Raw genomic sequence first — 24,852 nt, forward strand, 5'->3', positions numbered from 1 at the left:
CCCAGGATGCTGCTAAAGGTCATCTCGTCCGGGGCGACGCCCTCGCAGTCCATCTCGCGGAGGAGGCGCAGGGCCAGGACGCCATCGCCGTTTTGGACGCTGGCCACGATCATGATCGTCCACGAGTAGACGTTGCGATCCTGGATGGTGAGGAAGACGGCGGTGGCGGAGTCGAGATCGCCGCAGCGGCCATAGGCTTCGACGAGATTGTTGCAGAGGAATCGGTCGCGGTGGATGCCGCTGGAGACCATCCGGGCGTGGATTTGATCGCACTCTTCCAGGAGCTGGCATTGCTTGAGCAAAGAGACGCATCTCCTCACGCCCTCCGCGGCATTGGGATTGCTCGCCGGGAGAAGAGTGGCGCCACTCGGCTGTGGCGGGAAGAGTGTTGTGCTCATGAACCCTAAAACTTTTTAAAAAACAGACTTTTCTTTTCCACACCAAAATCATATCATTTTGCAATCTTAGAAATTTTTTCCTTTTCATATGATTATCTTGTATGATGGAGAAAGAAGATGCAATCATGGTTCCTCGGCTTATAGAATTCTTTGTTCAGTGAGTTCTTCTGTGCCATCTTATCGAATGAAAGGTTAAGAACACCTTCAAGATGTTCAAGATGGCACCCATTTTGCTCAAAATCCTTTAGGTAGAGAGGATTACCCTTTGGCCAACTTTTTTTTTCCATATGAAAGAATGGTCGGGGAATAATCTGGATGGAAATCATGGGGGGACATTGGAGATGAAACTTTGGGCAAGTTTCTTGCCGAGCTCAACCTGCGAAGCAGTAGTGAGATGAACTCCATCTTCCTGCAGAGCCAAGCCGTGTGCATCCACGTAAAACACATTCGCAATGTGGATTTGTTGCTGGGCCTGACGAACCAGCTGAAGAAGACGGGGGTGAGGATGATTGTGAGCAGTGATTCCAACCTGTTTTCCCAAGCCTTAGATCTTTCCCAAACAACAAAATCAAGAGAGCCACTCACCTGGATGAATGGCAACTGATCCCAGCCTAGATCAGACCTTACGTTGCCAATGAAAGCCTCGAGAGCTCTCTTGTAATTCCTCGCGAGGTGCTCCGAGAGCGTGTCAGTCTCGCCTTGGTACCACAAGAGCGCTCTCAAAACGCCACCTTTGCGAATGGCTTCCTTCGCCCTCTTGATCATCCGCTCGTATAGAAAGCTCCCTTTCGTCCATTCCGTGATGGAAGTGGCGCCCTTGGCGCAAGGCACGAGGCCCAGGAATCTACTTCTCTGCTGGTTGATCAATGCGGCTCCAAACGTCAAGCCAGGCCCAATCCCACAAACTTTGCCTGGATCGAAGGGAAAGCTTTGAGAGACAATCGCGAGCTCTAGGATCTAGAACGATATCGCTTAGCATCAAGAACTTACCAGTATCAATGTCTCTGTGCAATGGCTCCGCGGCATCCTCCCATTCCAGATCCACATTGAGCCTCTTGATTGTGCCATTTGGTGCCCAGCTCTCCTGTGGAACAAATCCATCCCATTCCCTGCGCTGCCCTACGGCATGGACGCCGCCCCTCCCGGCCATGTTGCTCTGCCCGGAGAGGATTACCACATCCAAGCTCTCTCCCTCGCCATCGCTCCCAGGTTGCAAATCCATTCCAACCATGAAACTCAAAAGAACCCCCAATGCATACTTTGAGGGCCACATGATCTAATCGAATATTTCACCCTTTGCAGCGAATAATACTTTGATACTTAATTCAAATTCTTTGTTTAGGGCTGTGGAGAAAATGGCGACAGTCTTGGAGCGCCCCGCTTCGATCCCGCCGCGACTGAAGCGATCAGCTGGAGTGAATCCCAGATCGGCGAGGCTGGCGATGGCTTCTTCATCCGGAAAAGGTAAATCTCCCGCTGGATTTACCGGTTCTTGCTTCAAGCAGCCGCAATGGCTACTCCCCAGCGGCGGCGACGAGGGCGAGCTCTTTCGTTTTGTGGAAGTCACGCCAGAGGAGAAGATCCTAAGAAGCAGCGCCTACAAGGTAAAGCTCGTCACTAGCACGAGTCCCAGTTCTAGTTTTTCCGAGCCTGGAGGACGGATTTGGCTGGCTTTGATAGGCCAGAGTGGAGAAACCGCGCTGCGATGCGTGGATTCGGGGACACGGTTCCAAAAGGGGGATGTTGATGTGGTGGAGTTCCTGGGACCGGACTTGGGAAAGCTTGAAGCCATATGGATTGGACCAGAGAGAGGTACTTCGCAGAAAAAATCGCTTTTTTCTTACTACAAATCCAAGTTTTGAGCTGAAACTTCTATAGGTGCCTGGAGGCTTGAAGAAGCTGTAGTGACCGTAGCTCCTGGAAACGAAGCCGCGAGCTCCAGAGGCGTGAATTACATTTTTAGAGGCGATGGCGAGCTGCTTGGCGATGGTGGTGATGTTTTGGCCGTAGAACTCAAGCCACAGGTGATTGATTCGGATCCAGCAAGTTCTCCACGACCAAACGATGATGCCAACACGATGAAACAGTATGAGTCCTTAAAGCGTTCTCTCTTGGTGTCACACGCGACTCTGGTTGCTCTTGGAGCTGGAGTTCTAGCACTGTCGAGCTCCAGGGACGTCGCACTAGCCTTTTCACTGGGTGGAGCTCTTGGGTTTCTTTACTTGCTTTCGCTGGAAGGGGTGGTGGATCGGATTGGCAAAGGCGAGACTACATTCAGGAAACCTTCCGTGCTGCTTTTGCTCGTAGCTGTGATATTCTTTGCGGCTGTGATCAAAGGCTCTGTCATACTCCAGGACAGGGAACTTAGCCCCGGGTTGCTAATGGGAGGAGTGGCTGGGTTTTTTATGTATAAAGTTGCAGTCTTCATGGCTGCCACCAAGAAAGATTAAAATCAAAAGCTCTTTGAAGGTCACATGAGACTTAAAAGATGAATTATTATAAGAAGCTACTCGATGGAGCAATAGCGTGGACAAAGAAGAAGCTTTCACACACAAAGAGATCGCGAACAAAAGAGCGTGATACTCGCTTAGCTTATCTCGCTCATGGATCCCACACGGAAGATCACCAAGATCGAGTGTTTCTTGCACTGAGGATCCGGGAATTTGGAGTGGCCTGGGATTCAACTAGCAATTCAAAAGACAGCCTTTTCCTTCGTTCCCAGGCCCCGCCTCCACAACGCTGTCCCCCCGGACCACCAACACAAACAATGGCGATAGAATATCCGGGTGGCGGACGACATCACACACAAACCCTAAATTAAAAGCCTGCATGGCTCTGGCGAGATAACAACAGGAACGTGAGACCAAGCGCAACCACCAGATGCCAAACCCAAATCCCAAAGCCACGTCATTGTTATCTCCAAGGAAAAGCGATCCCATGCCTCGACCGCGACGCCCACGCCGCGTCAGCCCTAGAAACAGGGGCAAGGGCCCTAATTTTGCCCTAAAAGCTGGCTTTCGAAAAGATAACGGCTAGGATATCCTATCCATCCATTCCCAGCCAAATCATGGCCGTCTTACACACTCGACAGTGTGCGCGCTTTAAAAGCTACACAAACAAGGCGCAGACAAGATCTATCGGGCCTGTAAACGGCTGCTGGCTCGCAGGCCAATGCACGGGCGGCACGTGGCCCCCGGGGGGTGCACACGCGGCAATGTCATAACGTTCAAAATATCCCGCCAGCTAGGACTCCACGTGCCGCAGACGTGGCTTGGTAGGGCTTTCCGTTTTTATTTACGTTGGGTTAAAAAAGGGGTGTTGTTACTTCGTGTGTGTTTGTCCGAGGCTCTCGCTCTTTCTCTCGCGTGCGCGTGTTCTTCGCTAGGGTTCTTCCAGATCGTCGCGAGGCGCTTGTGCTAGAGGAGGATCCAATCGCTGGAGTGTGCCGTGCTTTCGCCGATTCCTGGGAGGCGCTGATTGATCTACATTTTGGGGGAATGGAGAAGATCGATGCGGCCGTCAGGAGGATGGCCTCCAAGCCCGCGGCCGTGGCCACATTCACGCTCCTCACGGCGCTGCTGCCCTGGATCATCACATTCACGCCCCCGCTGCTGAGATCTCTCGAGGTTGGTTTCGCGACCGAGGCGTGGCGCCTGGTGGTGGCGTGGCTCACCACTCCCGTGCTCTTCGTGCTCGTCAATTTCGTCATCCTCTCCATCTGGGCGACCTCGTCTGGGGGCCTGGCGGAGGGAGGAGGAGGAGGAGGAGCGCTAGCCGGAGGAGGAGCGGGAGATCTCCTCGCCGTCGCCACCGCCGCTCCTCCTCCGCCAACCAAGCGCAAGCTCGAGACCACCCAGACGCTCGTCTTCCTCCCGCCAGTCTCGGTGGGCAAGCCGGATCCACAGATCTCGGTGTTCTCGCGGATAATGCCCCCTCCATCCTCCGTGAAGGAGATCTTCGATCCAGAGCCAGCGCGCGAGTCCCCTCCAGCGGCAGCGCTGGAGGAGAAAGGAGGAGACGATGAAGTAGCTGCCCCCGGTGGAGCAGCGGCGCCACCTCCAGCGCCAGCGCCGGCACCCATTGGAATCCTTCCACCACCTCTGCCGAGCTTCCTAGTCGCGCACCGGGAGAAGCTCAAGAAATCTTCCTCGGCGGGGACAGGGGCGACGAGGAAGAAGAAGGTCGTGAGGACGCGGTCGGACAAGAGTGGAGTGGTGATCAAGGATCTGGGGTTTGGGGATTCCAGAGACGTCCCGGACGATCTCACGCAGAGGGTGGAGTCTCTAATTGCGAGCGTTCGTGCGCAGTTGAGGCAAGAGTAGCGGCTGGCTGGCTGGCGGTGGCGATCGAGAGAACGAGCGAGCGACCGAGCACTCTTCTCCCTCTCTCTCTCTCTCCCCTCTCTTTTACTCTTCCTTGTTCTTCGTTTCGTCCTCCATGGATCTACGATGAGACTACTCCACCAGCATTATCGTCGCCAACACCACCACCACCACCACTTAGACGGGAATGAATCCAAAATGGTCTGACTGGGAAGAAGGGGAGGGGTTGTTTTTTTACTCCTATCGCCGCCACCATTGGAGCTCTTCTCTTCTCCTCCGCCATAGCTGCTGTACAGGGAAAGAGATGGATTGGGTTGCATCCATTGGCACTTGTTCGCGAGAGGTATGAGCGAGCTTATCTAAATTTCTGGTTTAGAGCTCTCTGGATTGGATTGGATTGGACGGCAACTTCACACCGCACTGCACGCTGCTGCTCTGCTGCTGCTCCTCGCGCCCCGCACTGGCCGCTGTTCACTGCTGCAAGGAGAGAGAAAGAGGAAAGAGGAGAGGAGGAAAAAAAAATGGCTAGAAAAGAAAGGGAAGTTTTGATGAGAAAGATAGGGAAGTGGATCACCCATCCATCCATCGCTGGCTCCTCCCATCAATCCACGCTTTGTGTGAGTGAAGTGAAGTGAGTTCTCTCTTTCCAAAGTTTTGATCCCTCGCACGCACGCATGCTGGCTCGCTCGCTCGCTCGCTCGATCGAAGAGTTGGTCCATCTTTTCCATTGTCCTTAGTCTCTTCTAGCTCAGTGTTTCCTTCTTTTCCTTCTCTTTTTCTTTCTGTACGGGGCTTGTACAGAGTTCTAGTGATTGATCGGATCCTCTTCTCTCGGAGGTGAGGAATAACGTGTGCATTGCTAGAAGAAAGACGAGGTTTGTAATCAAGCTACCACTGCTCAATGAGAAGAGAACGATCGATCGGTCACTTGATCGTCGACACATAGCAGATATAAATCTCGCCTTGGACCTTTGATATCCGGATGAAGTTGTGCTGTTCCAATCTCTCTCCCCCTCAGGTGGTCTCTTTCGCGCCGTCCTGGATTTCTTGCGCGGCTGGCCCCTCCTTGTTGGGCGATTGACGACGAAACTTTGCTCGGCTCTCTACTGTGGACGAGTCTTTTTCTAGACGTAGCTAGCGCGAGAATCGTCCACGGGTCAGTTGGGTGTTCTTGTCAAAGGTGGTATTTTCATGTGCACAGCACACACCAAAAAAAAAAAAAATGATTGGATCAGCACCACGGAACCATGGGGACTTTGATCTCTAACTGGCCTAGCTATGAGTCAATCCTCTACAAAAACACACACAAACCACACACTGCCGTGCAATGGCCCAAAAGAGCAAGCAATGGTACGGTGCTCTAGTTCCACTGTTCTCTTTGTGTTGGGAGGAAGACAGCTAGAAAGCCTCACTCACGGTTTGTGTCAGCTAGTTAGGTGCGACACCTTGTTTTTCCAGACCAAAGTTTCTGCGCTTCTAGAATCCGGAGACCAAAGTTTTCCAGGAACTATTAAGCCCGCTCGCTCCAAAGTTTCCTTCGCTCTTTTTGTTGTTGGATCGACCGTGTACTAGGTACTGCTCCACCGAGCTCGATTCATCAATCTACACGCAAAGCCTCCAAAGCCCACCAATTTTCCACGGCCGCCATCTTTTTCTCTCTCGAAAGAAAACCTGTCGTGCTTGATCCCTTCTCGCTCTCTCTCGGTGTTCGTTTCGTCTGCGATCAAGTGGACCACTTGGAAAGTCCCGAGAGAGGGGATGGAGATGGTCCCGTCCATGCCAAAGTAGACTTTGGTCCAGCACTTGGAAGACAGGGGGAAAGCTTTGTTTAATGGCGCTCTCAATCTCATCTCTCGCGGGGCTTTGGTACGTGGCTCGGCGATCCTTGCAAGCTGTGAGGAAGATTTTTTTGCAAACTCCAATGGAGCAGGTCGTGTGGACAAGCTCGAGCTTGTTGTAGCTCTGTAGGATCTGTGGAGCTACTAGGAAAAACTTAGAGCCGGGAACCAACAAAAGAATCGCACGCGTCGTCTCGTTTCCCTTGTTTGTTCCCCGCTTTTCTGTCTTGCTTTTTTTTGCGAGCCGAGCTTTCTTTTCGTCCAGCTGAGCCTGGGCTTGGTCAGCTTGAATTCCGTGCTGATTGATGGCCCCCCTTTTGCTGCTGCAAGAGCACAGAGCTAGCCATGGAAGACTTTGAAACTTTGGATTCATCCTCTTCCTTCCTCTCGGCCTGGCTTTCTTGTAGGAGTGAGCGATGCTCGCGCTGTGAATGCACGTTTTGGACAGTGACTGGGTTTTTCCATCCCAGGAGTTATCAATCTCTTTGGACTTGTTATACTTACGAAATCATTGCTGGGCTGGCTGTGATCGCTGTCTCACCACCATTCTTTTGTTAGTACATTGCTTTACTTTTCCACTAGAAAAGTGCTCCTGTTTCGTCGATTGATCTTCGATCTCTCTCGCTGCTGCTGCTGTCGTCAACGATGATCATGCCGCCTTGCTGGGATTGAGAAAATAAAGGAGTAAACAATGAACTCACTCAGGATCGAATGGAGCAAACTTAATCTGATCACCACCATCATTGCTGATGTTTGCTAGAGCAAGGATCACCCCAGGCTTGCGGACAGTGGAATTTCTATACTATGGTTCTTACAGATCTGGACAAACAGGTAAGTTCCTTGTCCGGACTGATCACCAAAGCTCTGATCGGTACTTACACATTACTACCAAAAGAAAAAAAAAAGTTTTTGCATTGTTTTCTTCCTCCAACGGATAAGTCCGATCGAAAAGGATGTTTCGCGCAGGAGATCCCATCACAGTCGATCCTTACTCACGGTGGTTTAGATTTATAGACGATCCTAAAGACCCCAAAATTTCGGGAATTCAATACGGCAACGGGCAATTAGGATCATGAAAATTCACATGGTTTTTTTGGTGATATGAAAGCTGCTAGCTCGTCAGGAAATTGTGCGACACGTCAAAGAGAATGCGCTGCTTTCTTTCCAGGACTACAACCAAGCTCCCAGACGAAATGAGCTGCAAAGAATTTAAAGAGGGTGCTGATCCAGAAAAGGTCGCACGGCCATCTGGATTTTTCCACCTTGGAGCTTTACGAGACGTAAAGCACTTCAGATGCAAGGAAAGTTCGCTGGACAAGTTCTCTTCCATCTATGGCGCCATTTCGAAGCTTGAGAACAGATTCTGAGAAGATCAATATGGTAAGCTGGAAATGTTTTTCTTGCTCTTGTAAATTCGTAAGCCATGACGAGGATATATATGTGGGATGCATTCAATTCTCGCTCCTGCTGAAACTCTACTAATTCCGGAGAATAAATTTACAACACATAGCATTAAACCTTGATTACAAAACGTTAACTGTAGAATATACGTGGATATTTTAAAAATAAAACATTTTGCCAGATTCCACAAATGCCCAAATCGTCTGGTTGCGCTTCAAGAAGGCTTGCTTGGGATCTTGTCAGGAAAGCTAACGGTTGTTTAAGAGCTAGAGAGCCCAGTTCAGAGAGGGCTTTAGGGACCAGACAATTTTGGTGCCTTCAGGTGATAATAGACAAAGGTGACGACAATGACTGGAAAGCATTGTCATAATCAATTCTTGCAAGTGCCTCCACCAGCATTGCCATTGCGACCACCACCATCACCACCACCACCACTAGAAAAATTCGCATGGTCTTCCTGCCAACGTGAGCAATGTGTTGTGCTTGGATTCGGACTCAGATGGATCGGTCCCCATTGCAGGCACACATAGCGACTCCACACTTCCAGTGGATGATCCTGAGAAAAAAGTTGTTGCAAGAGAAGAAGCAGAACGCGCTTCCAGAAAGCATGTCAGGAAGCGTAGGAGGAGCCCCGCCACAGATCAAAGGCCTTTAATCATCCACTAGAATAATTGTCAGGTTGCGAGGTGTAGGAGGTGGGAGAAGGTGATGTCTGGGAGCAGAGCTGCTCAAAAACCGGGAAGCGTCTTGGAATGGCTACTTAGGTATGCGACATTGAATCTAGTGTCCCAAAGGATTAGGTTTGCTTTCCGAAGAAAAGAATTCTCTTTTCAAGGTTGGATCGTCTATGTTAAAGATTATAACATTAACTTTTTGCTTGTTTTAAAGAGGGTGAAGTGGCAGGATCAGGAGATAGAGCATCTTACTGCTAGCACTGAAGGTACCGGGATCAGTTGGGAGCGCTGGTGTTTGCATCAAGTTGAGATCTTGTGTCTTCCGAAGAGGAGAGCATTGGCGGCTAGGGTCATTATGCTTGTGTGTAAAATCTTGTACCTTGCTTCAGTAAGAGCTCTCCCCTTGAGCATTTTTTTCCGCAATGGTGATGCTTGTGAGTAGCTGGTACCTTCCCTCAGGATAGCTGGAGCTCGAATGATTAGGCTCGGAGAAGAGCGGATAGCCCGGGTCAAGAGGATGTCCTTGGGGATGGTATAGAGCGAGTGAAATCCAGGTGCAAAACTTTTAAAGCTATTGATGTAGCACTCGAGATTGGCACCTTTCGTATGAGCTCCAGCAGCAATCCATACTTGAGGCTGCTGTCGGCACCATTGCATAGGTGGCCGTGAATGCAACTTTGTCAACTGGGACACCTCATTAGCCAAAAAAGCTTTGCTCCGATGCCACTGTATGTAGAAGGATATCATGAGCCCAAGCAATGTCATCGTATTTGTGCCTCTTCAAGGTTGCCACACTTGCCATACACTGCATCATCTGTTTCCAGACCTCACACAGTGACCGTAGCATGAACTTGTCGAGTTTGCTCATGCTGTAGGCATAGTTCTTCACAGATGATGTAGCCGACTTCCTTCTCCTCTTTTGGCCAAGAGGGAGCTCCGGGTCGGCTAGCCGGCTGCCAGGGGGCAATACAGCTCTATGGATTGGAGCCCCTAGAAAGAAAGCCAAGAGTACAAGCTGGCACAATGATTCTCAGGCAGCAATGATTCAAATCTTCTTTGAGATACTCCTGACCAAATGTTCATGAGGTTTTGCAAGTCTGTGCTGGTGAGGCCTGGCATTCTTCTCAAAGGTGAAATCACCAGAGATTTTCCTTTAGAAAATTGAAAAACAAAACTTACAAGCTGGCAACGAGGATGCTTGTCATCCTGTAGCCTTAGCCTGGCTATGAGCTTCCTCCTAGAAATTAAGCTGGCAAAGATGGTTCAACTTTGAGATCACTCAGTAGTGGCTAGCATTGTTGATTTGTATTCTTTTTATTATTTGTATAGGATTGATCAATGCTACCTGTTGCATTATTTGTGTATGGTACCTATGCAGATTACAAAATTTAGCATGGATGACAATGTGCCATGTGGCAGTATGCATACAAAACTGTAGAATTTGATCAAGGCACTGATCATCAAATGAGTTCCACAAAGGATCTTGGACTGCTTAAAACCATATCTTATTTTAAAACAAAATTTATTTATTAAAATTAGATTCTTGTCAAAACTGTACTTGAAGGTTATAATGTAAAAGTTACATTAAAAAGAAACCAAGCGTTGCTGCAATGTGCAGCAATTTATTGAAATTAATTCATTCTTTTTTATCATATTTAATATAAGGCATATAAATATATTTAACGGTAGTTAGTGAGAATAGATATTTTTAATTTATATAGGAATATTTAACATATCCTTGTAACATTTTTCAGTTGATTTCCTTAAGAATATACCTTTCGGCTGATCTGAATCTAGGGCTCTTGAGTGAAATGCCACTGGCGCTCTCCACATTTCAGCCCAGGGCGAGTCCCCATCCCCGCAGGAGCGATGGCGAGTTGGAGCTATCAATGGATGCGCTTGGGCGGCAGCTGCGCCTCCAAGATCGCAGCCGCAGCGTGGATCCATTGCAGGGTCTGGGGCGGCTGGACAGGGCGATGCAGCAGCTGGAGAGCCAGGAGAATCCCTTCGACGATCTCTTCGCCGAGTACGCGGGCGTGCTCCGCCGCTGCGGCGATTGCAAGGCCCTGGCGGAGACACGGCGCGTCCACTCCCACCTCCTCTCCCACCCCCGCCTCCGCGACTCGCGAATCCTCTTCTCCATGCTCATCGAGGCCTACGGCAAATGTGGCAGCCTTCGCGAGGCACGCAGCGTCTTCGATTCCATGCCCTGCCACACGGGATTCTCGTGGAACTTCCTCATCAAGGCGTGCATCCACTGCGGCCAGTGCCGCGACGCCATCGCCGTGTTCCGGAGGATGATCCAGCAGGGGCAGCGCCCAAATCGCGTGGGGTTCTTGGTGGCGATGGAGGCGTGCTCGTGCTTGGAGGGGCTCGCGGAGGGGAAGGAGATCCACGCGATCGTTGTGGCGGCGGGGCTCGAGGGCGAGCCAAATCTCGCTACTTCGCTTCTCAACATGTATGGGAGGTGCCGGAGCATTGGTGACGCGAAGAGTTTGTTTGATCGGATGGAGGAGAGGGACGTGGTCGCCTGGAATGCCATGCTTGCGGCATTTGCCCGCAATGGGCATTGCAAGGAAGCACTGCGATTCTATCACAGGTTTGTTTCCTTTTCCTTCTCCTTGATCCTCTTCGTTCTCTCTCATTTTCATTTCTTCCTCCTCGATCCTCTTCGTTCTCAGCAACTTTTCTTCCTCCTCAGATCATGTTTTCTGACGATCTCGACTGGTCTAGGATGTGCTTGGAAGGAACCAGACCAAGCGCCGTCACCTTCGTCTCGGTCCTTGATGCCTGTGCCGCCATTGCCGCCATCTCCCAAGGCCGGATCATCCACGCACACCTCCTCGAGGCCGAGATGGAGTCGGACGTGATCGTCGGCACCGCGCTTCTCAGCATGTATGGCAAATGCGGCAAGCTCGTCGAGGCCCGCGAGTTCTTCGACGGCATGAAGCAACGCAACGTCGTCACCTGGACCGCCATGATCGCGTCCTATGCCCAGCACGGCCATGGCGCCATAGCTCTCGACTTCCACCTCGACATGGAGCTCGAGGGCATCCGTCCAAACGGCGTCACCTTCATGGGCATTCTCTTTGCTTGCGGCCACACGGGGAAGCTCGAGCTAGCGAGGTACTACTTCCTGGTGATGCGTGGAGACCACGGGATCCGGCCTTTGAACGAGCACTTTCGATGCATGGTGGATCTTCTGGGACGAGCAGGGAAGATAGACGAGGCCGAGGAGCTCATCACCTCCATGCCGCCATCGCCAAGCGTCGTGGTGGCCTGGACGAGCTTCCTCGGCGCGTGCCTGGTCCATAACCGGCAGGAGCAAGGCGAGCGCGCGGCTGCCAGGATCATGGATCTGGATCCCGAGCTCTCGACGTCCTACGCGGTGGTGTCAAACATCTACGCCGCGGCCGGGAAGTGGAAGGAGAAGGCCCGGATCCGGAAGCTCATGGAGTCGAGGGGCGTGAAGAAGGAGACGGGGCTGAGCGTGATCGAGGTCCACGGCAGAGTCCACGAGTTTAGATGCGGGGATCGATCGCACTCCAAGTCGGAGGCCATCTACGCGGAGCTGGAAAGGTTGAATCGCGAGATGAAGAGTCTTGGATACGTCCCGGACACGAAGGTGGTGCTCCACAACGTAGACGAGGCCAGGAAGGAGAAGCTCCTTTGGTACCACAGCGAGAGGCTGGCCATCGCGTATGGGATCATCTCCACACCCCCAGGGAGCTCACTCTGCGTGATCAAGAACTTGAGAGTTTGCTCCGACTGCCATGCCGCCACCAAGCTGATGTCCAAAGTCTGTGGGCGAGAGATTGTTGTCCGGGACGTGAATCGGTTTCACAGGTTTCACGACGGGAGCTGCTCTTGCGGGGATTACTGGTGAGATCTGAGCTCTCTTGTAAGTTTCTGAAAAATGTGTAAAATATAGAATTATTTTTTATTCCAGCACCATCACCCAACTGACCACTTCATTGCAAGCTCCTGGAGCAGTTCCCCAACTCCATGTCAATCAACATGAGAACTCAAGCACACTGCCCAGTCGAAGTCTAGGAAACACGGCTGCCCTGATATTGTTTACACGGGCTGCAAGGCTTGGAGCTTCATTAGAGCGTCCCAAACTGCAGCCCGGATTGTCTCTCTCTCAGCACCACCATGCATCATCCCCAGCTTCCCAGGCTGCTTGTCGCAGGATACCGGCTACGACTAGTAAGTTTTCAATTGAACAACAGCCATGGAGGCGGCCTGGCCGTTATTCCTGGCAAGTTCTGTGGTGTACCAAGCCCGAGCTACGACGTCGCCAGCCTGGAGCGGATTGAGAGAGCTTTGAACCAAAATCTTTTCAAGGACATGAGAGCGGAACGTGGTCTGCCGTTTGCATTTGGAGCCCGAGCATTTGCAACTTTTATCGACACTTTCAACTCCGAGGTGTCCTTCGAGGCAGAATTGTTCGCTTCAGCCATGGAGCTTCGTGACCGCATGCAGGAGTTCTATCGGACGAGAGAATGTCACCGAGAAGCATTCGTTGACTTGACTATAAGATCTACAAGGTCGTTGATAACCAGGAGCTCGAGGCAGTGTCTCGGGAAAAGATGGCGGGATCACTGCAGCGTGAGGAGTGCTCCTGATGTCCAGGTGAAAGCTACACTACAGGGTACACCGGTGACTCCTGCATGGTGAAACCAGAGATGGGATTCAACGGCGAGGCAGTTTTGGAGGCCCTCTTTCATTATGCGAACGATGCTGCACAGAGCTCTGGTGTAAGTCAGCACTACTGCACGGGGTGTCCAGAGAGCTCGTTGGCACCAACAATCGCATTGGCGGGGCTATATATCACGACAAGGCTATTTATCAGCCATTGACCCTGCTTGTTTGCTCTAGTTAATTCATTTGCTCTAGGTAATTTCACGCTGTGGATAGAAGCTTACTTTCAGTGCCCGCAGTTGATGCGTCGTCTTCGTGCGATACAACAAGCTCTGGATGAACTAGTGAAGATGCACACAAGCGCTTTTGCACCAACTGTCTCGAGAAAGCAGCCTTGACTGGCCGTATTCTCTTAAAGAAAGTTTGGAGAACACAGGGTTGTAAAGTTTTCTCGGGAGTATGGGGGGAACTGGCGGGATAGCACCGGAACTCACGGATGGAAGATGGTGGATATGCAGGGCCTGATGGCTGGGAAATGACTGCAACAGCTTGAACAGTTTGGAGAGTGTCTATACTCTTTCCTTCGTCCGTAAACTCTAGAACAAGGCCAGCAACACATAAAGAGCTTTCTTTCCTGCGGGCGGCCACTAGGCGACTTGCAAGACCTAGAGTATTCGATCTCGACTTCTCATCTAGAGTTCTAATTGGCTTACCACGCGATGGCCACTCCTGAAATCTTTCGGATCGAGGAAGAAATCCTCGCAAAGCTACGTCGATCAAACCATCTGCGCCGACCTCGAACTGTGCTGCCGGGCGGTCACTGTGCTCAATCCAAACCTTCGACGCTGTGTATGAACAAAAAATTTCTTCCCAAAAACCCTAACACGAAAATAAACAGGAATTATCTTTGAATCCCTGCCATCTTTCCAGCACCGATTGGCATGCGTATGGGTTCATTGTGACTCAGTGATCAAGAACTTTGGAGCTGATTGAGCGAGAGATTTCCCTTCCTGGTTCAAGAACTTACATATGCATTCTAGCCCTAGGTTATCTCGAAAGAAAATGGGTTCCTTGGTCAGCAAAGAAGAAGATTGTTTGAAGAAGCGCAAGCTCATCTTGGTGCTTTCTCTCGACCACACACTCTTGAATTCGGCAGCTTTTAACGAGGTTGATAAGGAGGAAAGTAAGTACTTGGAATTTCTGTACGCTCAGCAAAATGAAGGTCAACGCAAGCTTCTTCACAAGGGTTTTAAGAAATGGACCAAGATTCGGCCTTTTGCACTGGAATTCCTCAATCATGCTAGTAAGATCTTCGAATTGTACATATGCACCACTGGATCACATAAATATGCGATGGCCATGACCAAGCTGCTAGATCCAACGGGAAAGCTGTTCAAGGGTCGGGTTTTTTCCAGATTGGAGGGCCAGGGGAAGCCCAAGAAGTACTTGGAAAATGTTGTTCCAAGGAAGGAATCAATCACTTTGATCGTGGACGACAGTCGAAGCGCGTGGCCGAAGGACCGCCAAAACTTGATCCGTGTCACTAATCGTTACCACTTCTTTAAGTCCAGCTGTCGCAAGCGTGGTTTGCCGGAGACGGGTTGCTGTACCTTTTGGCGGATGGACGAAAGCGAAAACTTTGGCTCTCTGACCAATGTGCTCCAAGGATTAAAACGGATCCACAGTGAGTTCTTCCGGGATAATCTTCTCCCGAGGGACGTCCGGGACGTAGTGAGAGAGCTGGATGACGGACACTGGCGTGCTCCCCTCTTTAGTTTCGAAGCCAAGAGCAGGGAGCTGAATTCATGCATTAGTATGGCAACACACGTTGTGAAGTGGGACACTGCGGAAACCAAAAAAGTGCAAAGTTCGTGGTCTAGCGTTCATGGATGCAAGCTTCGTGCTATCGATTGGGTCGCGCAAACGAGGCTGACCATCTATAATTTTATTGTGAAGTACTCAACTATCATAGCGGGCATTTTGGGTCATGGATTTACACGACGGCAGTGCTTCCGGATCTCACCCTCGCCAGGAGCTTTCAAACCCACCCTGCTGAGCTTGATCATGGCCTTGGCGAAGGCGCGGAAGAACATGGACGAATCGGCGGCGTACGCTCGCACCAACCCCGCGGTGGAGGCGTCGAAGAGGAGCTGCTGATCGGTCTGGAGGAGCCCATTGCTGGCCAGGAGCTGGACGTAGTAGCTGTTGTCAAACAGGACCTGGGTCTGGCGATCCAGGCTCACCGTGAAGGTGGTATTCCCAACCCTGGGGCAAATCTTTTGGAGCGAGTCCAGCAGCGAGAGGTTGAGCGTGGGATCTGGCGCGTTTGTTGCGGAGAAGTTGTAGAGGCGGTCCTCAAAGGCGGGGCAGTGTGCTCGACCGATAGTGTGCGCGCCTGTGAAAGAACTTTACAATCTTTAGCAAATGCCGAAACTAGGCAAACGCTGTATAATTAAAGAGGAAATGTTTTACTAGCCTGAGAGGGTGACGACGTCGTGGGTGTTGAGGCCCTTGGCGAGAAATGCCTTTCTCAAGTCCCGGATTCGGAGATCCGGTGGTGGAATCTCATTATCGGCTTCCGTCGCCAGCGAGACTCGCCCGTCCAGACGTCCCGTCGGGACACTCCAGCGAGGTCCTCCACTCTGCTCTAACCCGGAAGGCATTTCGTGTCACTAAAAGGAGATGGAAAGTTTCTTTTCTATCAGGACTTACGATCCAAACGGCGTCTCGAGCAGCCAGTGCGAGGATGTCCGAGCACGACACGACTCCCGGGCACATCCGCTCCAAGCGCTTCTTGGCGTCGTCAATCACCCGGAAGCCAGTGATGGAGTTGTTGTTCACGTCGCTCTCCTTTTCAGGGATGGGTCCGCCGGGTTTTCGATCCAGCAGCACCGATCCATCACAACCCTGCATTGTCGAGTTACAGATCGATCAATCTTTTCCAAAAGTCTCCAACTTACTCGGACAAAGCAGTCATGGAAGAAGAGCCGGAGGATTCCGGCGGCCAGCAGCGGGTTCCGCCGGAAGCTGTCCACCATGGTCCTCCGGACGACGGATTCCGCTGAAGGGCAGCTCTGGTCATAAAATCCTCTGACCACTTGGTTCTGGTTCTGAGCTTGTTGTTGATTCTGGTTCTGGTTCTGAACTTGTTGTTGATTCTGGTTCTGGTTCTGAACTTGTTGTTGATTCTGGTTCTGGTTCTGAACTTGTTGTTGATTCTGGTTCTGGTTCTGAACTTGCGGCTGATTTGGGTTCTGGTTCTGAACCTGCTGTGGAAACTGGTTCGGATTCTGCACCTGCTGCGGAATCTGTTGCGGAGGTTGATTCGGAATCTGTTGCTGAGACACAACCTGATCGGGCTGCTGAAGTTGCGAGGGGTTTGGATCTGGATACGGGTCTGGATTTGACTCCCGCCAGTACCGCTCACGATCGTCTCGAAACGCTCCTCCTCGAAATGCACCACCGGACCATGATTGATCATCATCACCATAAAACATTCCCTGTTCTTGGCCACCTTGATCATTGTTGGAGTAGAACATTCCTTGCTCTCCTTCGTATTGAGAAGACACCGCCACCCAACATTGCGGGAGGAGAATTACGAGCAGCCACAATGCGCAAGATCTATGGAAGTACACACCACCACCACCACCACCACCACAGATCAAATGCATGATACCTCAGCGCGCCGGGGCCGCTACATCCGGCCTCTGCCGCTGCAAAGACTTTGCGATATATACTCGCAGTGATCAACGCTTCCATCCATCAATTTCCGCAGCGAGCGTCGGGTGGAAGCGGACAAGACGACGCAGTGCCAAAGCGTGCCCGAGAGGATGAATCGAGAGAGAATACGGCAGACGATGGAAAGCAAGCGAGCAGCGGCGACCAGCGAGCACCAGCCTTTTGCACGAAATCTTTCTTTATCTTTTTCCGTTGGAAAGCCACTGTCAGCTGAAAAGGGAGCTCCCCTCCGCCCAGCGTCACTTTGGTAAAAGCGATGAACATTCAAAGCCTGTGCTTCGGCTGGAGGAGTCTCTTTTTCCTTTCGAGTGTTGCAGCAATTCGGTGAAATCCATCCATCTCCGACACTCGAGAAACTAATCGCATGCTCGGAATCGGTGTCAACTTAAAATAAAACCAATGGCACGATTAGAAAGCGAAAGCCAAAAATCGCGTTGAGCTAAACTAAAGGTAGCAACTCGAAACATAGAAACCTGCGATGTAGCTAAACTAAAGCTAGCAACTCGTAATGTAGAAACCTGCGACGTAGCTAAACTAAAGCTAGCTGAGACTACTTACCTCCACATGAAAACCTGCGACGCGGAGGTATGCTGACAAAGAATGGCTTGTCCGAGATCTTCTTCCACCCCTCTTCTTTGTTCTTTTTTCTCCTCAATCCACTGTACTCCGTCTGGAGCCGCAGCGTCTTTCCCTTGAACACGTTCGTCCGGTCCTTGAAAGTTGTCGTGAAATCGCTGTCGGCGTGCTGGAACAGCTTCTTTTGCTTCTCCTCTTGCCTCAGAGTCTCAAACCTCGTCACGTATGGTCCAACCGTCGTTATGTGCATGTGTCTCCACAGCTCTGGCGGTGGCTTCTTCTTTATCCGTCTCGACCTCTTCATGTCGTCTGCGCAATCCCGCATTTTTCTCGCCTCCTTGATTTTGGCCTCCACCTGGTTTGGCGCCCCGAGAACTGCGAGACATGGAGAGTAATACACTCCTTTGATAGCTTCAGTGCCCAGCTGCAAGACATAGTTCGTAAGCGATCTAAAGACAAAAGAAAATCAAAAACAAAAACTCGTACTAAGCAATGGCTGTTTTCCATGAACTTGTGCATCTCCTCCTGTGTTTTCCTTGCCGCTTCTTTGTATCTGTAGTTGCACTGCTCCTTGTAATTCTCAGATAGGTGCTGCTTCACGTCAGTGGCCTTGGCCATCACGTCCAGCAAGAACTCTTTCCTAGCGTAGAAGCTGTGGACATACTTTCTGCTGTAATAGCCTCGAAACCTCTTCTGTATCAACGTGGCCTTGTGGTTGAAGTACGCCATTCTGAGAGCCGTGTCCCTCGCCCGGGTAATGGAGTGATGTCTTTCTCGTCCCAAATGACCACGATACACACGTTGGATATGAGTAGCAGCACAATTCCATTTCCTTAGCATTTTATACACCATTCTTCTTCGCCATGCGCACTGCGGGACAATTACCACAGCTCAAGAGGGTCCAGAAACAAAAACAGAAGTAGCATACCTGAAGCAAAATGACGGCATTGTGTTCATCACAGCGGTGCTCCTCCGCCACCCTGACGTTTGGCCAAGTTTTAGCTCCAAAACAAGCGAACACGGAGCAAGAGAGAAAAAACAACTACTGACTTTGAAGTGTCGACATATGCCTGTAAAACTTCCTCAAACCGCGTTCTTGCCCGTCCCATCTCCATGTTTTTCAAGCCTTCTTTTTCTTCTACACCATCTGGATCAAAGAAAAAAAAAACAGAAACAATCAGAAATAGAGAAACACGACATACCTGATCGCTCTTCTTTTTACATGGAGATGAAAGAGCTCTCTCCCTAAACCAGCGCCAGGGGTAGCCACGGTAGGAACCGGATCAAACTCGTCGCCTCTGAAAGATCTCTCGAGTAAAAACGCTATGGAGCGAAGGAGCCACGGAGTGCTGAATGCGCCAATAGTCTCCATTGGTGCCCTTTGAGCGCCATGGCGGACGGATTCTTCGCGATAAACGGTCCAGATGTGCGGACACAAGACCTAACGCCAATTTCAAAAGAGCAGCATATGCTTACGAATTTTCTTCCCTCTTTACACCCGCCGCGTCTGGCTCTTTGGTAGCAGCAGCTCGGGTCTACGTCTTAATCCAAATTTCCTAGCTGAAATGGCGATGAGAAATCCGGGAGAGCGAGATAAGAAAAATATTACTTAAGCTTACCTCTAGTTTGTCTTGACAACACTTTCAGGACTTCGTCCACCAGAATGACCTGTGTATCACTCAAGTTAGCGAAGTCACTGAAGTGCAAGTTTCAGTCTTACCGGAAATGAAAACCACAACACTGCTTTCCATTCTGCCCAGGATAATGGTGTCACCTGATCATCGTATGTGATTAAAAGAACAAACAAAGAGAAGTCCAAATTCTTACCGAAAACAGAAGAGACAGAGGCCGAAGATACAGGATCAAAAAATGCAGCAGCATTGAAACACCGATCGAAGCCATCAGCCACATGTTACTCCACGGAGGAAGAACTCTGGACCAGAAAAATCATTACTGCTAATAGACAGGAGAAAATACAAAAGCAGAACTTACAGGAGGCTCTGATTTTCACTGAGGTTGTTCATGGCATTGAACATTTCCACCACAACAAGAACACTCATTGATATTGTGGACGGGTGACGATCTCGAAATACTGAACAGGAATAGCGCATGGTTCCATCCTTGCACTCGTTAAAGCTAACCTGCGCAGATAGACTGACTCTAGCACTGTATCGGAAGTTTTGCAAGCTTACCAGTTCCTTCCAAGTCAAGTGAGGCCCCTCTTCATGATACAGAAACCACCATATGAAGCCGCCGACTGTAGCTAAACCAACGTAGGCTGCATGGAACGTGTGAGCAAAAGCACAACAAAGTAGTTATCAGGTCATTACCGCCGACAACCATGTAGCGAAAAAAGAGCCAGCCATTGACAATTGCTTCGTCCATCTGAGCTACAAAAGGATCCAGTTAAAACGCGGAACTTTTTTAACAATTGTAACCTTTCGAGGTTTGGCCATCATGACATTACGGTCTTGCTTGTTAAATCCAAGAGCAGTAGCAGGCAATCCATCTGTCACGAGATTAACCCAAAGAAGTTGTACCTGCACGGCATAATGTTCAGAAGGAAAAAAATAAAACTAAAAAGCTCATCTTACAGGAATTAGTGTTTCGGGAAGTCCCAAAGCAGCGGCCACAAAAATGCAGACAACCTCTCCGATATTTGATGATATCATATAGCGTATAAACTGCTTGGTATTGTTATAAATTGCTCTTCCTTCGGCAACTGCCTGCCTTGAAACTAAATCCAAAATCATAATGCACAACATTAGCTTACCGCAACTACTGTAGCGAAATTGTCGTCAGCTAAAACCATGTCTGAAGCACCCTGCGTAAATATTAAAAGATTGCGATATTCTTATTCGTTGTTTGAGCTCACCTTTGCCACTGCAGTGCCGGAGCCCATTGCTATTCCAATATCCGCTTGTTTCAAAGCAGGAGCATCGTTAACACCATCTCCAGTCATCGCGACCTACAAATACACAGCATAGTGTCATGGACAAAGGCTGTCATAATACATACCACCTCCTTGTGACGCTTTAAGACATCAACAAGCATAGACTTATGAGACGGATTTACCCTGCAACATGCTAACAATTATAAAAGAGTCATTGCATTCCTCCTGTGTTACCTTGAAAAAAGAACCAAATTTTGCACAGCAACAGCTTGCTGCATAGGTGTCAGGCTGTCAAACTCTGCTGCCGTGAGCGATTTGCTTGAAACATCGTCTGACTTGTCAAAAACACCGATACGATGGCATAAAGCTTCTGCTGTTTTCTGCATCAAAATGACACCTTTAAATAGTTTGACTCAAAACGATAGATAGTACAACCTTGTTGTCCCCGGTGATGACAACAACTCGTATACCAGCAGACTTGCAAGTCGCAATGGCTGCTTTAACCTCTGGTCGTGGGGGATCCATCATCCCCACCTAAATAAACCATTAGTAACAAACATGGCATTGGCATGATGATTTTACCATTCCTATGAGAATTAAACCGTTTTCGTCGTCCTCGGTTAGAGTTTGTTGTCCAGTAGGGACGTCCTTGTACGCAAGCGCAATGCATCGTAAAGTTTCCTGAGAAGCAAAACTGCGCATGGTAATAAGTTAAATAACAAGGCATCTAAAGAAATTATGTCTTGCCTGTGAAATTTCTCCTCGAGAGACAATTTAAGTTCGGGGCTCAATTTTGTCACGGAGCCGTCCTGGTTACAGACCACGTAATTTGAACGTTGTAAAATCACTTCGGGAGCCCCTTTTGACAACAAAACTGTTCGTTCGTCATTCGAGCAGAGAACACTCATCATCTTTCGGTCATGTGAAAACTCTAATACGAAGGCCTGCACCATAAAATGAGAGAAACAGCTTGTCTTACTTCAGCCTTTACCTTTTTCAAGTATCTCTCCCAGTATCGATTACAATAAGAAACACGTTCCTGTTTACTAAGCACCGATAATGATGTTGGCATGGAATCAAAACCTGGTAGTCCAACCTATACAGCTCCAGTAAAAAAAATTGTGTTATTTGAAAAACCATTAGCAGCTCACCTTTTCACTGAACACTCGAAGAGCAACTTCTGTAGACTCCCCAATCTTTTCGTAGATATCTTTCTCAGCATTGTACTGAATACTGCAGTCATTACAAAGAGAAGAGCAGATTGCCGCTTGAACAAGACTTGGAAATGCCGCCGGATAATCAATCTGTGTCACTGTAATTTAGTACCCCCTTCAATTTTAGACAAGGTTCTTATAACCTGCTGATTGTTTGCATTTTGTATAACACCGTCGGGAGCATACGATGTGCCAGTGACAGTGAATTCAGATAATGTTGCAGCAGATTCAACAACACATATCTGCAAACTTATATATATTAGAAGATAACACAAGACCGGTTAAGAGTCACCTTCGTCACGGACATCATATTTGTTGTGAGAGTCCCAGTCTTGTCACTGCAAATAACAGTTGTACAGCCCAACGTTTCTACTGCTGGTAAAGACCGAACAATTGCATTCAAGCTAGCCATTCGCTTGGTTCCAAGTGCAAGGCATCTACAACAAAAAAACAAACAAACAAACTTTAGACGGATGTATCCCATAGAAACAAGAAACTTACGTAGTCACCACAGCAGGAAGCCCCTCTGGAATGGCAGCGACCGCCAATGCAACAGCAATCTGAAAGAGCGTTAAGCCGGTAATGTTTTACAGGAAATCGTACCTTCAAGTAGTAAATGGCACCACGAAGTATCCCTCCGTGAGCCGGGTCACGAAAGTGGCCAATGTTAACTACCCATACAAGAACACAGATGCCAGCAATGACCTATATAAGCTGGCATGAGGCATTTTCAAGTTGCAAAGAACAGATACCTTCGACAGAAACTCCCCAAAATTGTCAAGTTGTTTCTTTAAAGGAGTCATTTCCTGCAGGAGCACAAGTTAAAAATATATAGAAGGAAAAAAGAAAAAACGAAGTCCTTAAAAAAAAAAAATACTAACCTCTGTGACTTCTGACATCGCACTGTGAATTTTCCCCATTGCTGTTTCAGAACCTGTTGCGACAACGATAGCCCGAGCACGCCCAGCAGTAACATTGGTTCCCTGCGCAATTCTAGTGTAAGTGTAAGAACGATCGACACTACGTGAAGCTTTTTACCGAGAAGAGTATACTGGTTTTATCCTGATACACAGGATTAATGACTGGATTTTCTTCAAGCTCCTTAGCAACGGAGCTGCTTTCGCCTGCACTAGCTTACGTTCAGCAATTGAAAAACTTCTTGATGGACGTACCAGTCAAGATGGCTTGATCGACCCTGAGAGCGCTGCTGCTTAGCATATCGATAACTCGCATATCAGCCGGTACCTTACAGCCGACTAAAACAGTTTTTAGTTGTACAATTCTTGGTTACTGAAAGTACCTGCGACTTCGACAATGTCTCCGGGAACAAGATTGGAAGCAGGCACAATCGACAACAGTCCTGAAGAGTAAAGAATAGTACCATATAAAACTCTGGCAAAATTCATTCGTACCATTTCTAAGTACTGTTGCTACATCCGCTTGGTACGCTTTCAGTTCCTGGTAGCCGAAATGCTTAAGCCCAGAAAAATGCATACCAACGAACCTTGAGAGCCTTTTCCGCGTTGGTCTCGGTGACGACTCCAACAGTCGCGTTTGCTGCCAGTATCAACAGAATGACCTGAGTAGCGCAACGTCAAAACCGGCTCGATTCATCAAAAGAGAAAACAAAACTCACAAATGGTTCCACGAACGCCGTGAAGCCCGTTTCACCATCCACAACAGCCAGCACGAGCGAAGTAATGGCCGCAAATATCAATATTTTCACCAGAAGATCATCGAATTGCTTGAGCACCAATTTCCAGAAAGAAGCCCCTGCAATTCTTCGATCAGATAGGAGCTAAAACACACAAAAGAAAGGAAAAAAATCCACTCACCGCCCTCGTGAGGCAACTCTGGAAGCAAACAAAACGAATCGATTAGAGAGAATCGAGAAGCTCACTGCAACATACCATTGCATCCATAGAGAGATCGCGCGTCTTCCACCTGTACGTAAGAACATAGAAAAGTACAACACTAGATCTTGCTCGAAATGAAATTACCTGGGAATCCGCAAGACCGTGAGACGGATCCACTCGAAAATACGCGAGCACCTGCACGCCGCTGATGAGAGATCGCACATTTTCCTGGAAATGCCGCACCTGGCTCACGGACCGCGCATGCGCATCATCCATAGCTCGCGAAGAACCCTAACTAGGGCTTAGCGCAACAAAAAGGATGATACTCCAAAAAAGAGGGTAAGTATACCTTTAAGATTGCGTATCAAAATAAATGTGATGCCTCTTTGCGTGGAATAAACTTCCTCGTCGCCAACCTTTGTCACCAAGGGACGAGCAAATTGCCATAGAGATTCATACGTTGTTGTCCCAGATGAAACTCCAAGTGTTGCTATTGCTGGAGATGTTGATCCGGAACAATTAGACTCCATTGTCATGATCGATATACAAGCATCTAAATCAATGTTCTATTCACGTACGTTGACTATCGGATCCAATTTTCGCAGTCTACAGTCTTGGAGGATTCCCAGCTTCATGGAGCACAGATACGAGTTCTAGGGCAGATTCGCACGTCTCTTGGGGATAGCTTTGAATTTCTAGAACCTTGGTGCCATCAATGTCTATATTTATGAATCAACATGCCTAGCATAAGACTCCTCACCACGTCCCTAGTTTTTTTGAGTTCGTACAGTAGAACAAATGTTAAATTCGTGGTTGTTGAATGTTTGTTTTAGTTAAGCTGGATTCGACCGTTTCCAGAAGCCATTTCTTTTTCCTTGATCAAAGCTCTGATCCGTCAATTCCAGCCGGATAGTGTCGGGGGATTGATCCTCTCGGATCATGAAACCCACGTCGTTTGTGTGTTGGAGAGCGAACTAGAAAAGAACTCTCTGCGCGAGCCGATATAAGTCGCAACCCTCCAAAAGCATTGTCGATCCAGACGTTGCGGCGACACGATCGATCAAAAAATTCAAAGAGCCCAAGTCAAGAAACACTTGTTTGGTTGATTGCTGATCGTCCACCTAAAGGGTTTTATTCGCCAGTGCCTGTCTATACAACGTATCTCTTCTCTGGGCCGTCGGATGTGAGGCTTGGGCGGACGGCTCCACGCAAAAGGTCCACACTTTTAAGAACAAATTTTTACTTTTTTTTTGCGACTTTTTTTTTTTTGGCTGTCCAAGTCATGGTGCCCAATCTCT

General features: G+C 49.1%; 6 protein-coding genes across 8 annotated transcripts; 3 read left to right on the forward strand and 3 right to left on the reverse strand.

Moving 5' to 3' along the window:
• Positions 1-536: 536 nt before the first annotated feature.
• LOC9656728 (probable carbohydrate esterase At4g34215) lies at positions 537-1,657 on the reverse strand. Its single transcript, XM_024660919.1, has 3 exons — positions 1,389-1,657; positions 984-1,309; positions 537-927 (listed from the first exon to the last, which is right to left on the reverse strand). The coding sequence occupies exons 1-3, from the start codon at positions 1,627-1,629 to the stop codon at positions 721-723; spliced, it is 774 nt and encodes a 257-aa protein (XP_024516687.1). The 5' UTR covers positions 1,630-1,657; the 3' UTR covers positions 537-720.
• On the forward strand, positions 1,628-2,871 carry LOC9656729. Its single transcript, XM_024660986.1, has 4 exons — positions 1,628-1,651; positions 1,741-1,862; positions 1,924-2,210; positions 2,277-2,871. The coding sequence occupies exons 1-4, from the start codon at positions 1,628-1,630 to the stop codon at positions 2,846-2,848; spliced, it is 1,005 nt and encodes a 334-aa protein (XP_024516754.1). The 3' UTR covers positions 2,849-2,871.
• A 7,573-nt stretch (positions 2,872-10,444) lies between these two features.
• Positions 10,445-12,576, forward strand: LOC112341209 (pentatricopeptide repeat-containing protein At4g21065-like). Its single transcript, XM_024660987.1, has 2 exons — positions 10,445-11,232; positions 11,367-12,576. Exons 1-2 carry the CDS (start codon positions 10,445-10,447, stop codon positions 12,517-12,519), a joined length of 1,941 nt encoding a protein of 646 aa, XP_024516755.1. The 3' UTR covers positions 12,520-12,576.
• Positions 12,577-14,339: 1,763 nt separating this feature from the next.
• LOC112341210 (RNA polymerase II C-terminal domain phosphatase-like 4) lies at positions 14,340-15,210 on the forward strand. Its single transcript, XM_024660988.1, has 2 exons — positions 14,340-15,008; positions 15,139-15,210. Exons 1-2 carry the CDS (start codon positions 14,340-14,342, stop codon positions 15,208-15,210), a joined length of 741 nt encoding a protein of 246 aa, XP_024516756.1.
• LOC9662837 (peroxidase A2) lies at positions 15,139-17,004 on the reverse strand. The gene is made up of 4 exons (XM_024660918.1): positions 16,238-17,004; positions 15,990-16,184; positions 15,754-15,919; positions 15,139-15,672 (listed from the first exon to the last, which is right to left on the reverse strand). Exons 1-4 carry the CDS (start codon positions 16,946-16,948, stop codon positions 15,263-15,265), a joined length of 1,482 nt encoding a protein of 493 aa, XP_024516686.1. The 5' UTR covers positions 16,949-17,004; the 3' UTR covers positions 15,139-15,262.
• A 2,038-nt stretch (positions 17,005-19,042) lies between these two features.
• LOC9656731 (calcium-transporting ATPase 3, endoplasmic reticulum-type) lies at positions 19,043-23,841 on the reverse strand. 3 transcript variants are annotated; one of them, XM_024660913.1, is made up of 34 exons: positions 23,798-23,841; positions 23,699-23,749; positions 23,609-23,642; positions 23,534-23,551; positions 23,335-23,471; positions 23,203-23,277; positions 23,111-23,156; positions 22,999-23,058; positions 22,871-22,954; positions 22,737-22,822; positions 22,580-22,681; positions 22,451-22,504; positions 22,302-22,403; positions 22,200-22,258; positions 21,991-22,135; positions 21,842-21,940; positions 21,636-21,788; positions 21,476-21,580; positions 21,232-21,428; positions 21,067-21,178; positions 20,920-21,018; positions 20,719-20,864; positions 20,610-20,667; positions 20,467-20,559; positions 20,365-20,415; positions 20,186-20,317; positions 20,030-20,131; positions 19,922-19,976; positions 19,784-19,869; positions 19,584-19,732; positions 19,419-19,524; positions 19,312-19,365; positions 19,211-19,259; positions 19,043-19,151 (listed from the first exon to the last, which is right to left on the reverse strand). In XM_024660913.1, the coding sequence occupies exons 1-34, from the start codon at positions 23,828-23,830 to the stop codon at positions 19,084-19,086; spliced, it is 3,000 nt and encodes a 999-aa protein (XP_024516681.1). In that variant the 5' UTR covers positions 23,831-23,841; the 3' UTR covers positions 19,043-19,083. The 3 variants fall into 3 exon arrangements, with proteins under 3 accessions (XP_024516681.1, XP_024516680.1, XP_024516682.1); XM_024660912.1 differs by having other exon boundaries at positions 19,584-19,869; XM_024660914.1 differs by lacking the exons at positions 23,335-23,471; positions 23,534-23,551; positions 23,609-23,642; positions 23,699-23,749; positions 23,798-23,841 and having other exon boundaries at positions 19,584-19,869; positions 22,871-22,943; positions 23,203-23,270.
• Positions 23,842-24,852: the final 1,011 nt, after the last annotated feature.

Source organism: Selaginella moellendorffii, unplaced genomic scaffold (assembly GCF_000143415.4).
Source record: "Selaginella moellendorffii unplaced genomic scaffold, v1.0 SELMOscaffold_79, whole genome shotgun sequence".
NCBI lineage: Eukaryota > Viridiplantae > Streptophyta > Lycopodiopsida > Selaginellales > Selaginellaceae > Selaginella > Selaginella moellendorffii.